The sequence below is a fragment of the Theropithecus gelada genome, chromosome 7b (genome assembly GCF_003255815.1).
Source record: "Theropithecus gelada isolate Dixy chromosome 7b, Tgel_1.0, whole genome shotgun sequence".
NCBI lineage: Eukaryota > Metazoa > Chordata > Mammalia > Primates > Cercopithecidae > Theropithecus > Theropithecus gelada.
This window is the reverse complement of record NC_037675.1, coordinates 68,682,913-68,703,364: the sequence shown is the minus strand read 5'-3', so window position 1 is coordinate 68,703,364 and position 20,452 is coordinate 68,682,913. Positions and strand designations below refer to the sequence as shown.

At 36.6% G+C, this 20,452-nt stretch overlaps 1 protein-coding gene across 3 annotated transcripts in view; it reads right to left on the bottom strand.

Moving 5' to 3' along the window:
• The window catches only part of MPP5 (membrane palmitoylated protein 5), a 94,282-nt gene that overhangs the window by 4,912 nt on the left and 68,918 nt on the right, over nucleotides 1-20,452 (bottom strand). For all 3 annotated transcript variants that reach the window (XM_025392446.1, XM_025392447.1, XM_025392448.1), the window contains 6 exons: nucleotides 14,190-14,373; nucleotides 10,016-10,087; nucleotides 9,436-9,507; nucleotides 6,835-7,002; nucleotides 5,968-6,170; nucleotides 3,403-3,513 (listed from right to left, as the gene is read on the bottom strand). In XM_025392446.1, coding sequence (XP_025248231.1) covers nucleotides 3,403-3,513; nucleotides 5,968-6,170; nucleotides 6,835-7,002; nucleotides 9,436-9,507; nucleotides 10,016-10,087; nucleotides 14,190-14,373 — 810 coding nt within the window. The remainder of the gene's footprint in view (nucleotides 1-3,402; nucleotides 3,514-5,967; nucleotides 6,171-6,834; nucleotides 7,003-9,435; nucleotides 9,508-10,015; nucleotides 10,088-14,189; nucleotides 14,374-20,452) is intronic.

The window sequence follows — 20,452 nt, the reverse complement described above, 5'->3', positions numbered from 1 at the left end:
ACAGGCATGAGCCACTGTGCCCGGCCCTCAAAATTTTATCCAAATATTTTTTAACTGAAGAATGAATAAATTGTGCTATATTAGTATCATGGTATATTACTCAGCATTAAGAGAGAATGAACTGCTGTTAGACGCAACACAGATCAATCTCAAAAACATGCCGATCAAAAGCCAGACACAAACTTTAACAAACTGCATGCTTCTATTTATATGAACTTCTAGAACAGACCAAACAAATCTATAGTGACAGAAAGCAGATTAGTGGTTGCCAGAAAGAAAGAATGGAGGGGCAGTAACTTCAAAGGGGCATAAGAAAACTATCTAGAGTAATAGAAATGTTCTAAATCTTGATAGGCATGGTGGTTACACAGGTATACATTTCCAAAACTTGCTGAATTATACAATTAAAATGCATGTATTTATTATATGTGAAATATACTTCAGCAAAGAAAAAGAATCAGAAAGTTCTAATTAGAAAATCAAATATATTGCATATTGTTAAAACATTTTGGTCCTGCTTTGAAAATATATATAAGCTAGGACCTGTGGCACATGCCTATAGTCCCAGCTTATAGGACTGGCATGGGAGGGTCATTTGAGTCCAGGAGTTCAAGGCTTGCAGTGAGCTATGGTCATGCCACAGCACTCTAGTCTGGGTGACATAGAATCTCCTCTCAAAAACAAAACAAAACAAAAAAACCAAAAAAAAAACCAGACCTAAAATTTAGGATGGCCAATTCTAAGTGAAGTAGATAAAAATTCCATTAGAACACTGCCAGAGACCAACCAAAAGAAAGATGCTGGCTGGGCATGGTGGCTCACGCCTGTAATCCCAACACTTTGGGAGGCAGAGGTGGCGGATCACGAGGTCAGGAGATCAAGACCATCCTGGCTAACATGATGAAACCCCATCTCTACTAAAAATAAAAAAAATAAAATAAAAAGAGCTGGGCATGGTGGCAGGTGCCTGTAATCCCAGCTACTCTGGAGGCTGCGGCAGGAGAATCGCTCAAGCCCAGGAGGCGGAGGCTGCAGTGAGCCGAGATTGTGCCACTGCACTTCAGTCTGGGTGACAGAGCAAGACTCCATCTCAAAAAAAAAAAAAAAAAAAAAAAGGTGCTTAACATGTTTTGGAATGGTCTATGGTCCTATGGTCCTTCATATAATAGCGAATCTTTGTTGGAAAAAAGGCCTAAAAAGAAATAAGGGTGCATGTTAGGAAGTGGAAAATTAGGCTGAACAGGAAGAATGGAGTACACTCTGGTCCTCAGTGTGCATCCTTTTCCTCGAACAATCATGGAGTTCCTGTTCTACCAAAGTAGTTATTGGACACTAAATTTTATACAGTATTAATCTCGTTTCTCTTGTTATATTGTGATCCTCCTCAAGAACAGCCAGCGACCACACTGCCTATTTCCTTTGTATCATTCCAAGTGCTATGGACAACAAATACTCTGACTCCAGTTACTTATGAATTTGTAGGTATATGGCAGAAATGAAAAAGGAGTGCAGTGCTACACTTTAACCAGCTAGCCTACTTAGCCTAGACAAAGCAACCAGAATTATGCTCATCATGTAGGATGGGAAGGCCATTTATGTCTGTAGCCTAAGACATTAAAAATTACTACCTCACATATAGATTGAATAAGAAATGTTGGCCGGGCGTGGTGGCTTACGCCCATAATCCCAGCACTTTGGGAGGCCGAGGCGGGTGGATCACGAGGTCAGGAGATTGAGACCACGGTGAAACCCCATCTCTACTAAAAATACAAAAAATTAGCTGGCACAGTGGCGGGCGCCTGTAGTCCCAGCTACTTGGGAGGCTGAGGCAGGAGAATGGCGTGAACCCGGGAGGCAGAGCTTGCAGTGAGCTGAGAACGCGCCACTGCACTCCAGCCTGGGTGACAGAGTGAGACTCTGTCTCAAAAAAAAAAAAAAAAATAAATGTTAGGTAGACATAGAGTGAAAAAAGATATTTTGGAGGGTGAAGAGGAAGAGGAAGGGTTAATGTGTTGTGGTGGACAGTCAAGAATGAAAGGAGGCTGAGCGCGGTGGCTCACGCCTGTAATCCCAGCACTTGGGAGACCGAGACAGGTGGATCACGAGGTCAGGAGATCAAGATCATCCTGGCTAACATGGTGAAACCCCATCTCTACTAAAAACACAAAAAAATTAGCCAGGCGTGGTGGCGGGTGCCTGTAGTCCCAGCAACTCGGGAGGCTGAGGCAGGAGAAAGGTGTGAACCTGGGAGGCGGAGCTTGCAGTAAGCTGAGACTGCGCCACTGCACTCCAGCCTGGGCGACAGAGCGAGACTCCATCTCAAAAAAAAAAAAAAAAAGAATGAAAGGAAGGCTGGGCATGGTGGCTTACACCTGCAATCCAAGCACTTTGGGAGGCTGAGGCAGGAGGGTTTCTTGAGGCCAGGAGTTCAATACCAACCTGGCAACACAGTGAGACCCTGTCTATACAAAATACATAAAAAATTAGCCAGGCATGGTGGTGCATGGCTATCGTCCCAGCCACTTGGACAGGCTGGGGTGAGAGGATCACCTGAGCCCAGAGTCTGAGCCTGCAGTGAGCCATGAACATGCCACTACACTCCAGGCTGGGCAACAGAGTTAGACCCTATCTCAAAACAACAATGACCAAAAAAAAAAAAACAAAAACAAAAAACAAAAAACAGAATCAAAAGAAAGGAATGAGATTTAAAGGCACAGTCAATGAAATGAGGCAATCTGAGTAAGCCCTCTCAAAAATAGATCTATTTAATAAATAAGGAGCAAAAAAACAAGAACATGTACTTTGATACAGTAAGTCACTTGACAGAGTTATCATCTTACATAATTAAATAAAAGCTCAATGCTTTCTTATTAATAACATATATTATCATTCACTTAATTATCAATGTTTAATGTGACATGGACTACCTCAACCATATCTAGTATAGATCTAAAATAATTTAAAAACATTTTTCTGTTCCAAACCATGTGAGAAGACCAAAGGGAGAAGAAAAGCAGAACATAAATTTTCAGTGGGATAAAAAGAAGAGAAAAGCAAGAGCACTCAAATTTGGCTCCCTGAAAATGTGGAGTATCTACAGAGAAAAGTCAGTAATCCTGAAGAGTTGGCTGATAACTTTGGTGGCAGTCACATCTCCCTAGAAATGTCACAGACCCATGTGAAGAAGCTCAAAAGTTACCATATGTAGATGCCCCAACTTTGGAAAGCTGCCATAGTCCAACCCAGTGGCAACCATGGCAATTTTTGGGCAAGTAATATTACAGAAAGAATAATCAGTTTGAAAGCTCAAGCTAATGGAGCTTTTAAGCACCAGGACAAATTAGACCAGGACTGTTTCATGTTTACCTTCAATGGAATAGTACAATAGTGTGAAAACTTTACCTTTGGATTTTTGCCTTCTTTGGCCAATAATGCCCGAAGTCTTTCTTGTGAAGGGGGTGCAATGAAGATAATATATGGTTTCAAATCTGAATTCCGAAGAGTCTTCAATGACTGTAAAGAAGAGATATTTTGATTTTTAAAATAATTTGCATCATTTAATTATTTCCTAATAATACTGATTGGATATATATATTAGATTAAGGGACTTGCTCTGTCGCCTAGGCTGGAATGCAGTGGTGTGATCACAGCTCTCTGCAACCTCAATCTGCTGCACTCAAGTGACCCTCTCACCTCAGCATCCTCAGTAGCTAGAACCATAGGCATGCACTACCCTGTCTGGCTAACTTTTTACTTTTTTGTAGAGACAGGATCTTGCTTTGCTGCCCAGGCTGGTCTTGAATTCCTGGCCTCAAGCAATGCTCCTGCCTTGGCCTCCCAAAGTGCTGGGATTATAGGCATGAGCCACTGCACCTGGCCCAATTCACAATATTTTTAAGATCCTACCATTCACTGTAAGAATATACTGTGAAGCTATATATATATATCTCTCTCTCTCTCTGTGTATATATGTGTATATATATATACACACACATACATACATATATATATCTGTGTGTATATATACACATTATATATATTATATACATATATTATTTTAGCTTGCTCTTTTATGTAATGAAATATAAGTGAATGATACTGAAGGATGACAACTGTGATATTAAAATACCTTGCTAATAAGATCACATACAGATTACAATAACCATATTAAAAATCCATTTTGGAGGAATTAGAATCATACAAGTTGCCTTACTATGTGCCAGACACTAAATATAAGCAAAATCAGAGAACATAACTTCACATGTGCAAAAGACAATTCAAGAAAAGCACATCTAAGAAAAAGACGACTATGTTTGAATCTGGAGATTGCAGTTTTCACTTTGTTACCAATGCATGACTCTGTGTCCTCAAACTGAAGTGCTCTATCAAAATGGAGATTATAGGAATATGCCGTTTCTATCTAAAAACATTAAGATGATTAAAACAACATGCTGAGTTCTTTGTTGAAATCTGTTAGCTATTTTTCTTGGAGAAATAAGAATTTTAAAAACCTGTTTGCCCAAATAATATAAAGAATTCTAAAGAAATTTAGTAAAAACATGTATACTTCTCTTAAATCAAAAATGTATAACTGAAAGAGTATAGAGCCTAAGCGCATTCGTCCACTAAAACACAAACAAAAATCCCTAATTACTATTTTAGAATACCGATTTTAGAATCAATTCTCCTTTACGTACATCTCTTTAATGACCACTGACTATGTTGCCTGATTTGACATGAGCAGCAGCCACATTAAGGAAAGTTATATGCTAAAGCTGTACGGTCTACAAAAATTAAAAAATTTTCCATAACATTTGGAGTTTCTTAAAAACTCCAAAATTTCTAAAATTAGTTTTTTTGTTGTTTTGTTTTTATTTTTAAGACAGGGTCTCACTCTGCTCACTCTGTCACCCAGGTTGGATCCAGTGCAGCTCACTACAATCTCTGCCTCCCTGGCTCAGGCGATTCTCCCATCCCAGCCTCCCAAGTAGCTGGGACCACAGGTGCATGCCACCACGCCTGGCTAATTTTTTAAATTTTTGGTAGAGATGGGGTTTTGCCATGTTGCCCAGGCTGGTCTGGAATTCCTGAGCTCAAGTGATCCACCCACATTGGCATCCTAAAATTAACATTTTTAAATAGAAAGCTAAGAGGCACTAGTTAGTAATTTTATGCTTTTGCTTAGTCTGCCAAATAACTGAAACTAAAGTTTCATTATTTTCATACAACCAAGCATTCACTGTGATACTTGTTAATATTTGAACAGTGGTATTTAAACCATAAAAATAATCTTGAAGTTTTCTAATTTTTCTCATATCAGAATCAGAAAAGGGAAATTCTTTTACAGACTCAAATTAAAGTACTACCAGTACTATATTTACTGTATTTTAAGTTTCAGAACATACATACAAGTATATATACAAGCTAAACATCTCTAATCCAAAAATCTGAAATGCAAAATCTGAAACTTTCTGAGCAGTGACATGATGGCACAAGTGGAAAATGTCACCCCTGGCCTCATGTGATGGGTCATAGTCAAAACACAGGAGCAGACAGTTTATTCAATATCCCCAGGAAAAATAAAATTACCTTCAGGCCAAGTAAATAAGGTATATATAAGATAAATGAATTTCATTTCAGACTTGGGTCCTATCCTCAAGATAGCTCATTATATATATGCAAATATTCTAAAACCTGAGAAATCCTAAAATTCAAAACACTCTGGTCTCAAGCATTTTGAACAAGAAATAGTCAAACTGTTTATGTAAGTATGTATATGTTTTCCCCTCGGAGTAAAGTGAAAGAGATTTAGTAACCTGTGTGATTTCACATAGTAAATCAGTGAGAAAAACCATATGAGAACTTAATTAGTTCACACTGTTCTTGGACGAAAATAGAGTTTCCACTAGATTACTCTGTATGACATGCCCTCTAAGTTCAAACCCTAAAACAAAATTCTAGCTTTACCTGTGTACGAAGACTTAAAAGACATATTTTGCCAGAGTTGATCACTTGCCGTACAGAATCTATGCTAGTTCCATACAAATTCTTCTCAAATTCACCATGCTCAATGAACTTTCCAGCTGCTATGTCTGCCTCGAATGCTTGCCGAGAAACAAAGTGGTAATCTCTACCAGCTACTTCTTGGTCTCGCCTACTCCGAGTTGTATCTAGGCAAACAAAACCAGACAAAAATAATGGGCATGGCTTAGATAGAGGACAGGGGATAATTCTGCTAGTCAGAAAGAATTTTTATTTTGTAACACAGATTATAAAATAATAAACTGAGAAAATGCTAAGCATCTACATGTTTAACATTGTTTTTATTTTTTATAGATTGAAAAATAAACAAAAATGTGTTTGTAGTATCTCAGTAATAGTTATATTTAATTATCTTAATACATCTTATGCTTACACTTCAAGTTACTTCATCCTGCATTTAAAACACTACTACTCATCTTCTCCTAAAGTTTATTTCCATAAGATTAGGTACTATATAATCTTAGAACTTCTGCTTTCAGATTATGCCTAAGTTTCTATCTTCAGTATCACTTTAAAGAAGCAGGAACTGATTCCCTATGGAACACGAAATTGTAAGGGGCCCAAACTGAAATTTGTTTAGAAAATAGTACATAATCGAAGGACAAATTAAAATTTCTTAATAATGACTATTTTTAATTTAAAAATTGTCAAAATATTTGGTTAAGCAAAGTTCCTCTTTCACTGACAACACTGTTTTAATGAAATGAATAAAAAATTTCCCTACATAATGTAGTTAGGTTCTGAGCTGGTAAACTGAAAAGCACAGGAAAATGGGAATGCATTCAAACTTACGAGGCACTGCAGATGCAAAGCGGTCCTTTTCTTTGTTCATGAGCCTCTGACGCAATTCATTCTGGCCACAGTTCTGTGGACCAATCAAGATGATAGGTCTCTTCCTATTTGCTGGCTGATGATAAAGTGACATTTCCTCATAGGTTAAGATCTCCTCATTGTCATAATCTTTGGGGGAAAAAAAGTTAAGCCCTTCAGACAAAATTATTGCCATGTAATAAAGATATAAATACTCGTAGATCTTCCCCCCAGAGTTAGAAAAAAGCACAATTTATTGTCTTTACATCCTTACTAGGGTACCATGAAAATGAATCAGACAACAATATAATACTCCTTCTATTAATCTTTATTATCTTATTTCATACTTGAAATGAAAAATTCATGCTTGAATGTCTAATACAATATAATTATACTGATTCTTACACTGAACAGCTAATTTGTAGTCAATACTTTGAATAAGGATGGGGTACCAGGGAATGAACTATTAATAATAATATCTGTCATTTTTGTAAAATGCAGATATTAATATTCTACTTAAGGTACTTAAGAAGGTTGTTTTAAGAATCAGACATAATGTATACGCTGAATACAATGGCTGGCATAGACCGACGTTTACATATAGTGGCTACAACTAGTGTTATCAGAGAAAGCTGGAATACTTTCCTATAGTTCACCCATGGCCCATAAGCTGCATGCAGCCCAGGACGGCTTTGAATGCGGCACAACACAAATTTGTAAACTTTCTTAAAACATTGTGAGATTGTTTTGCAATTTTTTTTTTTTTTTTTTTTTTAGCTCATCAGCTATCTCTAGTGTTAGTGTATTTTATGTGTGGCCCCAGACTATTCTTCTTCTAATGTGCCCCAGGGAAGCCAAAAGATTGGACACCCCTGCTGTAGTTAGTTGTATAACTTGAAAACAGGCCACACCCATGCTATCTACGCTTTCTGCATTTATGTTTACTTTACTCTGGAATGCTAACCCAGAGTCATGAATCGAAATGAGGTATAAATTATGACAAGTGGGGTAACATTCCTAAAGCCCATAATCCAGATGAAACCAGAGATGTCAAGTGGTATGAACAAAAGCAGACAACTAGTAGTATCCCAAGTCCTCACTCATATTACTTCTCCTGACTGTGAAGGAGCATCAGATGTGAAGCCAGACTCCCTCAGCTCTATTTCCTTGAGGTTGGCGGACCATCTTAGGCTTGTCAATGCTCAGCACAAAGCCTGGCATAGAGCAGGAGCTCAAACTGTATTTGTTTAAATTCCAGCTCAACCAATCAAGTATTAGTTGTTAAGAATTTCAGCAAATCACTTTAATATCTAAACTTGAATCTACTACTCTGTAACCTCAAGGAGTTTGTGAGAACAAAATCATATAGTTACTGCCCTGGAATACACTAGTTATTATGAATTCTAGTTATTTACTTAAAAATACTCATGATAATGACACCACCATAAACAGCAAATGTAATTCCTTCTCCTCTCAAAATGATTTTCTCTGAAAAATCCATTCTAATATGTATAATCAAGACTGTGGTAGCATTTTAATTTATAGACTTGGTGTGTATATCCATAGGGTTCAGATTTGCCACGTTTTCTACAGTACAGTAGCTCTTACAGCTGGACTAGTTAACTTTAGTCTGTTTCAAAAAATAAAAGAGATATTAATCACAGAGGATAAAATTTAGAACTCATTGAATCTTTTTAGTCACCTAATCTGTCAATTAGCATTAAAGGATGTTTATTTTAGAAAAAAATTTATTAAAGTTGATCAAATCTCATTTCGATTTTATGGAATATTATAATAATCTATAATGTTTTATCTTTATTAGTTTAATGTATGCTGCCCCAAAATATTTCAAATTCTTGAGAGAATAGCCTTATAAATTGCATAAGGAATGCCTTTATTATTTGGCTTGCTTCTAATGCGAACCAAACAGAAGTAGCAAACTCAAATGCCCATAAAAGCAAACCAAGGAAGTAACAAAATCAGTAAATCAGGTTGGGTTAATAAAACACTGGGAGTGGTAGAGACTGTAAAACTAGACACCAGATGCTTGAGCAATAGTCATCACTCAGGTCCAGCAGACTCTTGTCACCTGGGAATACTAGCATACTAGCCCAACATTATCAGAGCTTTTGATTTTAAGAGAAGCTACAACTTTCGAGCTTTTACATCTTAGCAATCAATCAAAATAAAAACTAAAATTCTCTCGTGTGTCTGACTTAGCCAGCAGGTAGTGGGTTCTCAGGAATGAGTTGCTTCTGTGACATGAGCTATTGTAGAGGAAATATTTTTTACTTCAAGAATTTCTGTAAGAATTTGTTAGAAGTACACTTTTTGCAAAGAGTTTAAGTAGAAAAAAACTACAGGAAACTATCAATTTAATACTACATATGCTAAATAGTACTTGCATTTTTATATGAGTTTTCCCCATAATTCAAAACACTGCTTTACTCACAGGATTCCGAAAGAAAATACTTTCTACTACATGATTTTCTCAAGCACATATTTAACATTAAGGTACAAAACAGGACTAGATTTAGACTCCTTTCAGATATAATTCCACCTATCCCTGAGAGTAGAACTTACCATCATTTTTATTGGCATTATATAAAACCTTTTTCCTCTTCTTTTTATTCTTCTTTGCACACCATAGTTTTCCTGTTGAGCAATCATAAACATAACTATAAATGTGTTCCCTTGAACAAAGCCACATAACTCAAATTGAAGAACTCTACTTATTCATTCATTCATTCTTTAAATTTTTTTGCAGAAACAAGGTCTTGATATGGTGGCCAGGCTGGTCTTGAACTCCTAGCCTCAAGCAATCCTCCCGCCTCAGCCTCCCAAAGTGCTGGGATTACAGATGTGAACCACCACACCCAGCTTGTTTTTAATTTACTTTTATAAATACTTATTACACTGTTTATATACAGACTATTTTTCAGGAAAGTATTTATAATTTTCCATTAACTACACAGTATAGACAGATAATCTTTAATACTTAAATCTTATCCTTTCTTTACAGTTCTAAGATAATCAGTTTTGCCTCCTGTATCACTCTTTCCACGAGTACTTCTTTCTTCACAGTTCTAACATGCAGATTTACGCATGGCTCCAGATGAAGACCCAAGAAATCTCTTACCAATGTCAAATACAAGTGTCTAACCTGATTTTTCTGGCTCCTTATCTTCTTCTATGGTTTGCTTCATGGCTTCCCTTTGCTGCTGAAAGCTTTTCCCTTAATAGCAGACAGAAAAAGAAGGGTAAAATACTCAAGATAAAAGGATAAAAAAATTTTTTTTAATCAAGAAGGGAAAACACTAGACGTATCTCTTCATTTATATTCCCTTCCAAATCCTTTTGCCAACACAGGAGTAATGTCAGCTATGATGCACCTCCAAATTTTTCAAATATTAACTCTGCTCAATCAATCCGATATATATTATTGGAATATATATCATCTATTATTTAAGAATTTAATAGTTCAACTTTTTAAAAGGTTTCATTGTGCATTTACTTTGTGGAAAAGTACTATCCTGGATCTTACAATGGTTCTAGTCCTTTAGAATTATCTCAAATTAAGCATATTGATTCTAGGAGTTAACTTTTCCAAAACAACATGTGGGCATTCATCATATATTCAATTCCATATTCAATTCCAAGAAACCATTCAGTATATTCCCTTGCATGCATTATTTTCAATCCCTCTTCTTGTGTGTATGTATATGTGCTGGTCATTTTTTATTTCTGCCTTTAAGTTACCAATTTATACATGGAAAACATGCTTTTCCTTACAAAATTAATATTTTAATACAGGAGGCTTTCAAGGTTCCTGACCTTGAAAGATGTTTTCTTTTCAGACCTCTACCTTAAAATCAAATATGTCTTTTCCTATAGGATACAAGTGGCTTTACTTAGAAAATTCTTAATTACGTTGAGGTTCCACTTTTATACTTAATTTTTAAATCTAATTTTTTCAGAGTAAAGCCAGAGATTCTTAAAAATCAATAAGCAAATGATATACAGGTTGGGATAATCCGTAGAACTTAGTGCATTTCATAAGCGTACTAACAAAGAGATTAATACTGAGTTCGATACACATAAGAAGCATTAAAGGAAGCCTGGTTATCTTTTGAGATGGAGTCTCGCTCTGTCACCCAGGCTGGAGTGTAGTGGCACAATCTCGGCTCACTGCAACCTCCGCCTCCCGGGTTCAAGGGATTCTCATGCCTCAGCCTCCCAAGCAGCTGGGATTACAGGTGCCCGCCACCACACCTGGCTAACTTTTGTATTTTCAGTAGAGACATGGTTTTACCATGTTGGCCAGGCTGGTCTTGAACTCCTGACCTCAGGTGATCCTCCCTGCTTGGCCTCCCAAAGTGCCGGGATTAGAGGCATGAGCCACTGTGCACGGCCAAGACTGTATTCTTAGTAAAACAAGTAACTATTACTAGAAGAAAAATTTTAAGAGTATTAAAATTTAAAGGACCAGGCGCAGTGGCTCACACCTGTAATCCCAACACTTTGAGAGGCTGAGGTGGGCGGATCACGAGGTCAGGAGATCAAGACCATTATGGCTAACACGGTGAAATCCCATCTCTACTAAAAATACAAAACATTAGCCAGGCGTGGTGGCAGGCACCTGTAGTCCCAGCTACTCAGGAGACTGAGGCAGGAGAATGGCATGAACCTGGGAGGCAGAGCTTGCAGTAAGCTGAGATTGCACCACTGCACTCCAACCTGGGCGACAGAGCGAGACTCCGTCTCAAAAAAAAGAAAAAAAAAATTTTAAAATAAGTATTTAACCAATTTTTAAAAATCAAGAACAGAGTAATTTTAATCATTTACATATTAAAAATTTAAAACATTACCATGATGTACTTCTGTGGCACATTTTTATAGTATGAACTATAGGCTATTCTGAAATAGAGGCAGAAATTAATGAGAGATAGAAATGATTTTCTTTTTCTTTGTCTGAGACTGCTCTGTTACACTGGCGTGATCAAAGCTCACTGCAGCCTCAACCTTCCAGGCTCATGCAATCCTCCCATCTCAGCCTCCTGAGTAGCTGGGACTACAGGTACACACAACCATGGCCAGCTAATTTTTAAATTTTTTGTAGAGACAGGGTCTCACTATGTCAGCTATGCCACTATGTGGCCCAGGCTAGTCTCAAACTCCTGGGCTCAAGTGATCCTCCTGCCTCAGCCTCCCAAAGTGCTGGGATTACAGGTGTGAGCCACCAGAGACAGCCTCATAATGACCTCTTAAAACATCCATCGAATTCTGATGGAAAGCCATCGTCAAACTCTAAGGTAGATCTTTATTCTTATAAAAAGACTTAGAAATGTCATCACTGGAAACTACATACTTTCAGAAAATCAATCTATCAACAAACACTAGTTCTAAACATTTATGGGCTAAAGTTTGGCATGGTAAGAAGACACCATACTGATATTTGGCACAAGCCTGAGGCAGAACCACAATGGCTACCCAACACTTCAAGATTCTAGAGAAATGTCCTGTAACTGTTACTCTGAAGAATCAAGGGTATGAACATCATCCTCTAAAATAAATGTAAGAAGTCCATTCCTCTTTCCTTAAAATATGACTGACATAGACAATATCTGTTTCTAGCTTTTAAGTTTTAAAGTGAGAAATCTGAAGCTTTCTGTGACCTTACACTCAAAAAGAATAAATGTAAATATAATGTTGAAATCTCTTGTTACCCAGAAAAGTCTCTTTGGCTTAGTTACAGAGATAAAAGAGATTCCTTATAACTTATTCTAAAATCTTTGGACAACTTCCCCTATTCCTGCTACATATCTGATAGTCAATATTTCTCAGTCTTTTTTTTCATGCCCTCCTTTTCCTCTTTTCTCCTAAACTCTTGCTTGTAGTCAAATCCAGTGTGAGGCTAAGTCTATAGCCAAATCTGTTATGCTTAAAATCTTCAGGTATGAGTAGGAGGGATGATCGCTAAAAAATGTTGTAGGTAAAAGATAAGGCCCAAAAACATTACAGCGAAGGATTGAAAGGTCTAATTCAGAAACAGCAGTTCTGGCAGAACTATTTTTTTTACTTTTTTTTTGTTTGTTTTCTGAGAACTTTTAAAATCACCTTTTATTCATTAATTTAACATATATTATCTGGATTTAAAATAAATAAGACTTGGCTTCTGAACTCAAGAAGTTTACAAACAGAATATACGGTAGAAAGAATTATAACAGAGACAGTATAATAAAAGTATTATAAAGTAGGGGACACAGAAGAAAAACATATACATAAGTGTTAATGGATACACTTTCAAGTAAAGTATGGAAGCGAAGTTTATCTCAGCACCAGGCAAAGTGCCTTACATGGGGCAGCCATAGTAGCACTTATTAACAAATAAATGGATGAATTGTTATCCTTTTCCCCTATATCCCTATTTTTATCATCCTGTATGTACTCCTTGCCTTCTGTGATAGCTTATTATACTTCCCTTAGTTCTGCTCTCCTTTCTCCATCCTACTCCCATCCTGGGAACTCTAAGAGCCATTTGTAGAAAATAATTATATCTACTACAGTCATGCACTGCATAACAACATTTCAGTCAACAACAAACCATATATATGATGGTGGTTGGAGGAATAGGCTATACCACATAGCCTAGGTGTATAGCAGGCTATATCATCTAGGTTTGTGTAAATACACTCAATGATGTTTGCACAGCAATGAAATCACCTAACGGCACATTTCTCAGAACATATCCCTGTCGTTAAGTGATGCATGACTGTACTTTGTTCTATTTTGTATCATCTTAACTCTCAGAAACATGTCCCCTTAATAATCTTAATCTATAATGTAAGCTAAAGTTTTAGTTTAGTCTAAATGAGGGATAGTTTCATCAATAAAAAATTTGGAGCATCCTATTTCTGCCCTAAGATCACATTTGGTATAATATATTCTATGATGTTACTTTTCCTGATTCCTTACAAAGTTATGCACCTTTCCTTCTCAAAAACCATGTTGATGCTCCAATTAATGTCATAGTATAGTATATAGTATAATACAAGTTGTGTTGCCTCGATAATAGGGTCATCTTAATAGATATACAGGGAATGTAGTACAATATGGGATTGGCTGAAGTTACACATAATTCCATTCTAAAGGCCAAAGAATTGGCCACATTCTATTTAAGATACTTATGCTGCAGGTACAACATAAAAACCCAACTACATGAAAAAGTAACTGGAAGACTTTATTAAGAGGCATGAAAAAGTGAGTTTTTCTTTGTGAAAGCTTGCATTTTCAGTGTTCTTTTAATACTATGTACTTTCTACCATATTGTGTCTTACCTGGAACAAGGCCAGCTAGAGGTTGATTATCTTCGTCCCCTTCCCTGTAGGCCTGCCACCAGTTTGGATCCTCTTGACTGATCACATGAAGTATATCACCTTTTTGAAAAGACAGACCTAACTCTCGACACGGAACATAAGGGTCATCTGAAGGGTCATAGTCAAAATGAGCTTTTACATGGATCTAAAAGATAAAAAGGGCAAAAATAAAAACAACAATAAATGGCAATATAAAATGTTTCATATGAATATAATTTAAATGCTACAATTTTTTATTATTTTTTAATTTAAAAAAAATTTAATAGAGACAGCATCTCAGTATGTTGTCCAGGATAATCCCAAATTTCTCGCCTCAAGTGATCCTCCTCCCTCAGCCTCCCAAAGTGGTAGGATTATAGGTGTGAGCCACTGCACTTGGCCACAATTTTTCATCAGTGCAAAGAAATTTAGTTGGAAGAAAGGTGTTAAGTAACGGTGTTTTGGGGCAGTATTTTCTCAGGCTGATCTGTTGTCTTCTCTGTTGACTTGCAAATATGTACAAGGATACAACACTGTTCGCAGCTACAAGCTGAGATACGAGGTGCCTCAAAAGCGTGAGAGGAGAGAAATATAATAGAATCCTGACCTGTGAAAACAATGACTCTGCAATAAGGTATGCAATTTCCAAATCACAGCTACTGGAAAAGGTACACTTTACCTTACCACATCTCATCATCTAAGCAGGTGAATATGAGCTTCTCTGGGGCTGTCAGTCTCTTGAGCCCTCTGTCAGTCCAACTATGCCTTAAACTCTCTTGGTGTTTCCTTTAAAGGATATGTTCACGAAACAAGCACACTACAAAGGACTAAATATAACTAAATCCAGTTTATAATCAATTCTTATTTGTATGCTATGTAGGCTTTGACACATTATTAATGGTATAAGTTATAATTTTTAATAATAATGTGCTTTTGGAAATCAGAATAAATCAAAGAATTGTGCTATTCTACTTAGCATTAAGGGTGGGTAGTAACTGTCATGAACAATATAGTTTATATTATAAGCTATTTCGTATGCCATTTCTTCCAGTATGCCTCTGTAAGATATGACAGACTATTCTTACTTCTAAGAAGTTATAAAGGAATTAATATTCCCTTTAACTTCTCCATGTCTAATTTTTACCTAACTTGGGCAAGTTGTATGTGACACTTCCAAAATCTGTAAGAAACCTACTTCATCTAATGAGATCTCACACATATTTGTAATGAGCATTTCTGCTCACATATTTGCAGTGAGCATTTCTGTCACACATAGGTTAAATTCCAAGTTCAGGCTCAATGAACCAAGCAACAGATGAACAGCCTAAGAATTCAAGGTCCATTTCTATCCAAATGTTATTTGGCTCTGGCTTTCTTTTTTCTTTTTGTCTGAGATGGAGGCTTGCTCTGTTGCCCAGCCTGGAGTTCAGTGGCATAGTCTTGGCTCACTGCAACCTCCACCTCCTGGGTTCAAGCGATTCTCATGTCTCAGCCTCCCAAGTAGCTGGGATTACAGGCACTCACCACCACGCCCAGCTAATTTTTGTATTTTTAGTAGAAACAGGATTTCGCCAGTTGGTCACACCAGTCTCGAACTCCTGACCTCAGGTGATCCACCTGCCTTGGACTCCCAAAGTCCTGGGATTACAGACATGAGCCATCACACCCGGCCTTAGCTTTCTTTTTACTCTCACCATAATTGAGGTAATATGTAATAAAGAGAATGCCAGCCTGCCCCAAAAGGGGCACTCTTTAAGCGCTTGAGACACTGACTAAAATGAGTAGTGTCGATGATAGACTATATGAAATTGGATAAAATGCTAAGTGATATAGATAGATAGATAGATAGACAGACAGACAGACAGACAGATAGACACAGATAGATAATGGCTTTAAAAAATTTTTGGCTTGTCATTAAAGAATATTTTCTAATTTCAAAGAAATATTTTATTAACTTCTGTAAATAGGAAATAAAGCTAAGTCCTAATATACAAACTGAAACTAAGGTTAAAAAATGATCTAGTTAAAAATATAAAGATAAAAAAGTTAAATAGCTATAAGTAAAACTTAAATGTTATTATGCCTTTTGGGGATAACTTTTGATATATTACACAGGTACAAAAAATACACATTATCCTAAGTGTATAGCATAGTGAATTTTCACAAACAAAACAGACCTGTGTAACTAGCATCCAAATCACCAGAATATCACCAGCACCTCAGAGGCCCCACCTGGTCTCTTTCAGTTACTACCCATCCCATCCCCTCCAAGGATAAACATCATCCTGATTTCTAGAAACACTGATTAGTTTTCCCTGTATCTTAATTCATATAAATGGAATAGCATAATCTTGCACCAAATATAGTTAAGATATTACATCAAATTTGAAAGTGTTGTGCCGCATCCTAAATGGAAAGTGCCCTAAAAAGCCTTGTTCTAGATGTGAAAAAATACTTTTTATTAAAATCTTGAAATCTTTGTCAGTCAGCACTAAAAATGAATTTTAGAAAGTTGTGTGGGATAGCAGTGAATCAAAACACAGTTAAGAGATTGAGCAAAAAAATTATAAAATTTATAACCTTGGCATGAGGAAAAATCTCATATGTAGTATTATCTAGAAACATGTTTTTTTAAAAAAATCTGTGCTTGAGCACCATCCTATCAATTAATAATACTTCTAGAATCTGTTTGTTACTTTTTTGCCCGGAAAAAAAAAAAAAAAAAAAAAAAAACCAAACTTGAGAATCTAAAAATGGAATTTTAGGCATCACTTGGGGTAGTGGAGAGATCAATTTTACTAGATTTTTCAAAGATCAAATCAAAGTACTTGTCAATCTTGATTGATAATTTTATCAAATCACATTCTGAAAGCATACCCAACATGTTGTTTTTCAAAGTGTTTTTGCTCAGATCACCTGCCTAGGATGTTTATTAAAATGCTGAATTCTCATGCCACACCTCAGACTCTCAGAATTTGAATTTTAATCAGATTCCTTGGGTAATTATTAGGTACAGCAATCTTAGAGAACTACTACCCTGAGAGAAATTAAGAAGACCACTGAGGAGGGAATATCTACATTTATGACCATTGCCACAGGCCAACAAAATCACCCAGAGATGCTTTTCCACGTACTCTTGCCTACGCAGTTCTCATCCCTTAACTATTCTGATTTAACTGGCTTGGAATAGGGCCCCTCTTTGTGTAGGCTGGGAAGAGAACATGCTTTACTTACGTGACAAGTTTATCTAGTCCCATCTAAAATGTACCCTAAAATTAAGAGAAAAAGCTCTTACTTTCCTAAAATTAGGAAGAAAAAGCTCTTAATTTTTCCTAAGGAAAATTTATTTCATATCAGAAAAATTAACGATTTGAATGAGTTAAAGTCTGGGTATTGCCTTAACAGATACTATACGACTTCTACCCATATATTCCACTGATTAATTCCTACCAGTTCTAGAAGTTTTCTCCACCAATCTTTCCTGTTAGTGGCAAAATTATTTTGTTTCTCATACAACAACAAAAAAAGCCCCTTTAAAATGAAGGAGATAAGCTGACCCTCATAGGAAAGATCCAGGTTCTCATAATGCTATAATAATATCACAACAGTATATCTGATCAAAACAGTATTTGGCTTCTGAACAAAACAAAATCTTTTGTTTACATTTCAAATTACAGAACTGTTTGGACACAATTATCTTCTAGCCCAACATTTTCTTTTTCCTTTTTTTAGTATCTATAAGCTGTTCACATTTGAAGTCCTAATGATGAAATGGGGATAGGGTACAGGGATAATGATTCATCAGTTTATTTACATTTTTTTAAGGGATCCAATGTTCCAAAATATTGTTTTTCAACAAATCAAGAAGGCTATTTGAATTACTTATTAATAAAATTTGTCCTACATTGTAATTTGGGATAGTAAGTAGAGTAGTACATATATAAAATATGGGAGGGGGCATGTTCAATGTTTTTTAATTGATAAAGGTGTAAAATAAAATTAGCCGGTGGCACAGTAGATGTTCATGGTACAGGGTAGCTGTTATCCCAACTACTTGGGAGGCTGAGGCGGGAGAATCACTTGAACCCAGGAGGCGGAGTTTGCAGTGAGCCAAGATGGCACTGCTGCACTCCAGCCTGAACAACAGAGTGAAACTCTGTCTCCAAAAAAAAAAAAAGAAAAAGAAAAAGAAAAAAATCTTTTGGAGAGTACTGATCTAAAACTCAGGATCCTGTATTCCACTTGCTCAATGGACACTCCTTTGAAAAAGTACAAATTTGCCACAACCACCTGGACAGTGTACTTGGGAGACAACTTTGGGATTAGCTTAATGGACGAGTTAGTACCCATGAAGGTAAGGCTATCACATTGGTGACACCCTCAAAATCAAAGAGGAAAAAAAAAAAGGAAGTCTGGTTTTTCCCTTTTCTATTATGTCTAAGTATTAGGTTGGCTTTTATACTTTTTATACTGCTTTTTTTTTTTTAACTGTTAAGTTTAGGGATACAAGTGCAGGTTTGTTACACAGGCAAACTTCTGTCTTGGGGGTTTGTTGTACACATTATTTCATCAACCAGGTATTAAGCCTAGTATCCATTAGTTATTTTTCCTGATCCTCTCCCTCCCTCTACCCTCCAAAAGACCCTAGTGTGTGTTGTTCCCCTTTATGTGTCCATGTGTTCTCATCATTTAGCTCCCACATATAAGAGAACATGTGGTATTTGGTTTTCTGTTCCTGTGTTAGTTTGCTAAGGACAATGGCCTCTGACTCCATCCATGTCCCTGCAAAAGATATAATCTCATTTTTTAATGGCTGCATCAGTATTCCATGGCGTATATATGCCACATTTTCTTTATCCAGTCTGTCACTGATGGGCATTTAGGTTGATTTCACATCTCTGCTACCAAAGTATTTTTCTTTGTAATTTTTATTTCTGTATTTCTTACTATCACAGATTTATCTTTAACTCTTAAAGTTCATTGTAGAAGAGAAAACAGTGAAAGTGACTCAAGGAAAGCCTTAACAGCATCAAACAAGTTTTTAAGTATCTCCCCACAACACTAGAATTCCTCCTTTCCCCCATCCACCAAGAAATATCTTTATTAATACATTTTATACCTAAAATGGGAAAGCAATGTATGTGATAGCAATGGTTCTCAACTTTTCTTTACAACACAGTTACCTCTGTAGTGCCTGGCACAGAGTACATAATCATATAGCTTATATGTATTAAACAACCAGTAATCTGTTAATTTTCTGGTACATATTCTGTAACTAATAAGCAATGTCATTTAAATACACTCCTTGTTAGATTATGGCATTAGACTAAATGAAAAAATCCCATTCAGATAAAGGTCTATTATGTCCTCCCTACATATTATTATAGAATAGAATAATCTAAAGTTTTACAAACTAGTCTGGGAAATCCAATCCTTCCTTTTTTAAAAAAAGGCTGAGAGAAGGAAACTGCACAGTTTGAATACTGTATCAGTTTCCTAGGTCAAATGTGCTGGTTACCCAGGAAGTGAAATACGAAGGTGCCAAGACTCTTGCCCTCTGCTACTGAAAGAGCAGCCACTGATTGCTATGTGTGATACAAAAGAAATTTAAGAACTCAAGAGAGTACTTCTCCTGACACAGCTTATTATTGCCATACATGACATCATAATTCAACAAGTGATTATATAGGAATTTCAGATAACACTTATTTTGTATATCTGTCTTAAACGTGCTTCTAACATCACAAAACATAAATCAGAAAGATATCTGCTGCTGCTCTCAACGGATGCTGACCTGTACCATAATGATACTCAATAAACTGGTTCTAATTTCTTTAGATCATTAATTCCATAGATAATTATTCTGCATATGTCAACCAAGATTGAGTTCCTATTACCGTTTCCTTTCTGGACAGCCTCAGTGAGCTTTAATAACAGCAGTTCATTTTAAGCCAGTTAGGTTTGACAAAACTTGGCAAGATACATTGCAATTGAGAGTTGTTCATAATAAAAAGAGAAAAGAGGGGCTGGATGTGGTGGCTCATGCCTGTAATCCCAGCACTTTGGGAGGCCAAGGTGGGCAGATCACCAGAGGTCAGGAGTTCAAGACCAGCCTGGCCAACATGGTGGAACTCTGTCTCTACTAAAAATACAAAAAAAAAAAAAAAAAAAAAAAAATTCAGCCAGGCATGTTGGCGGGCGCCTGTAATCCCAGCTACTTGGGAGGCTGAGTCAGGAGAATGCTT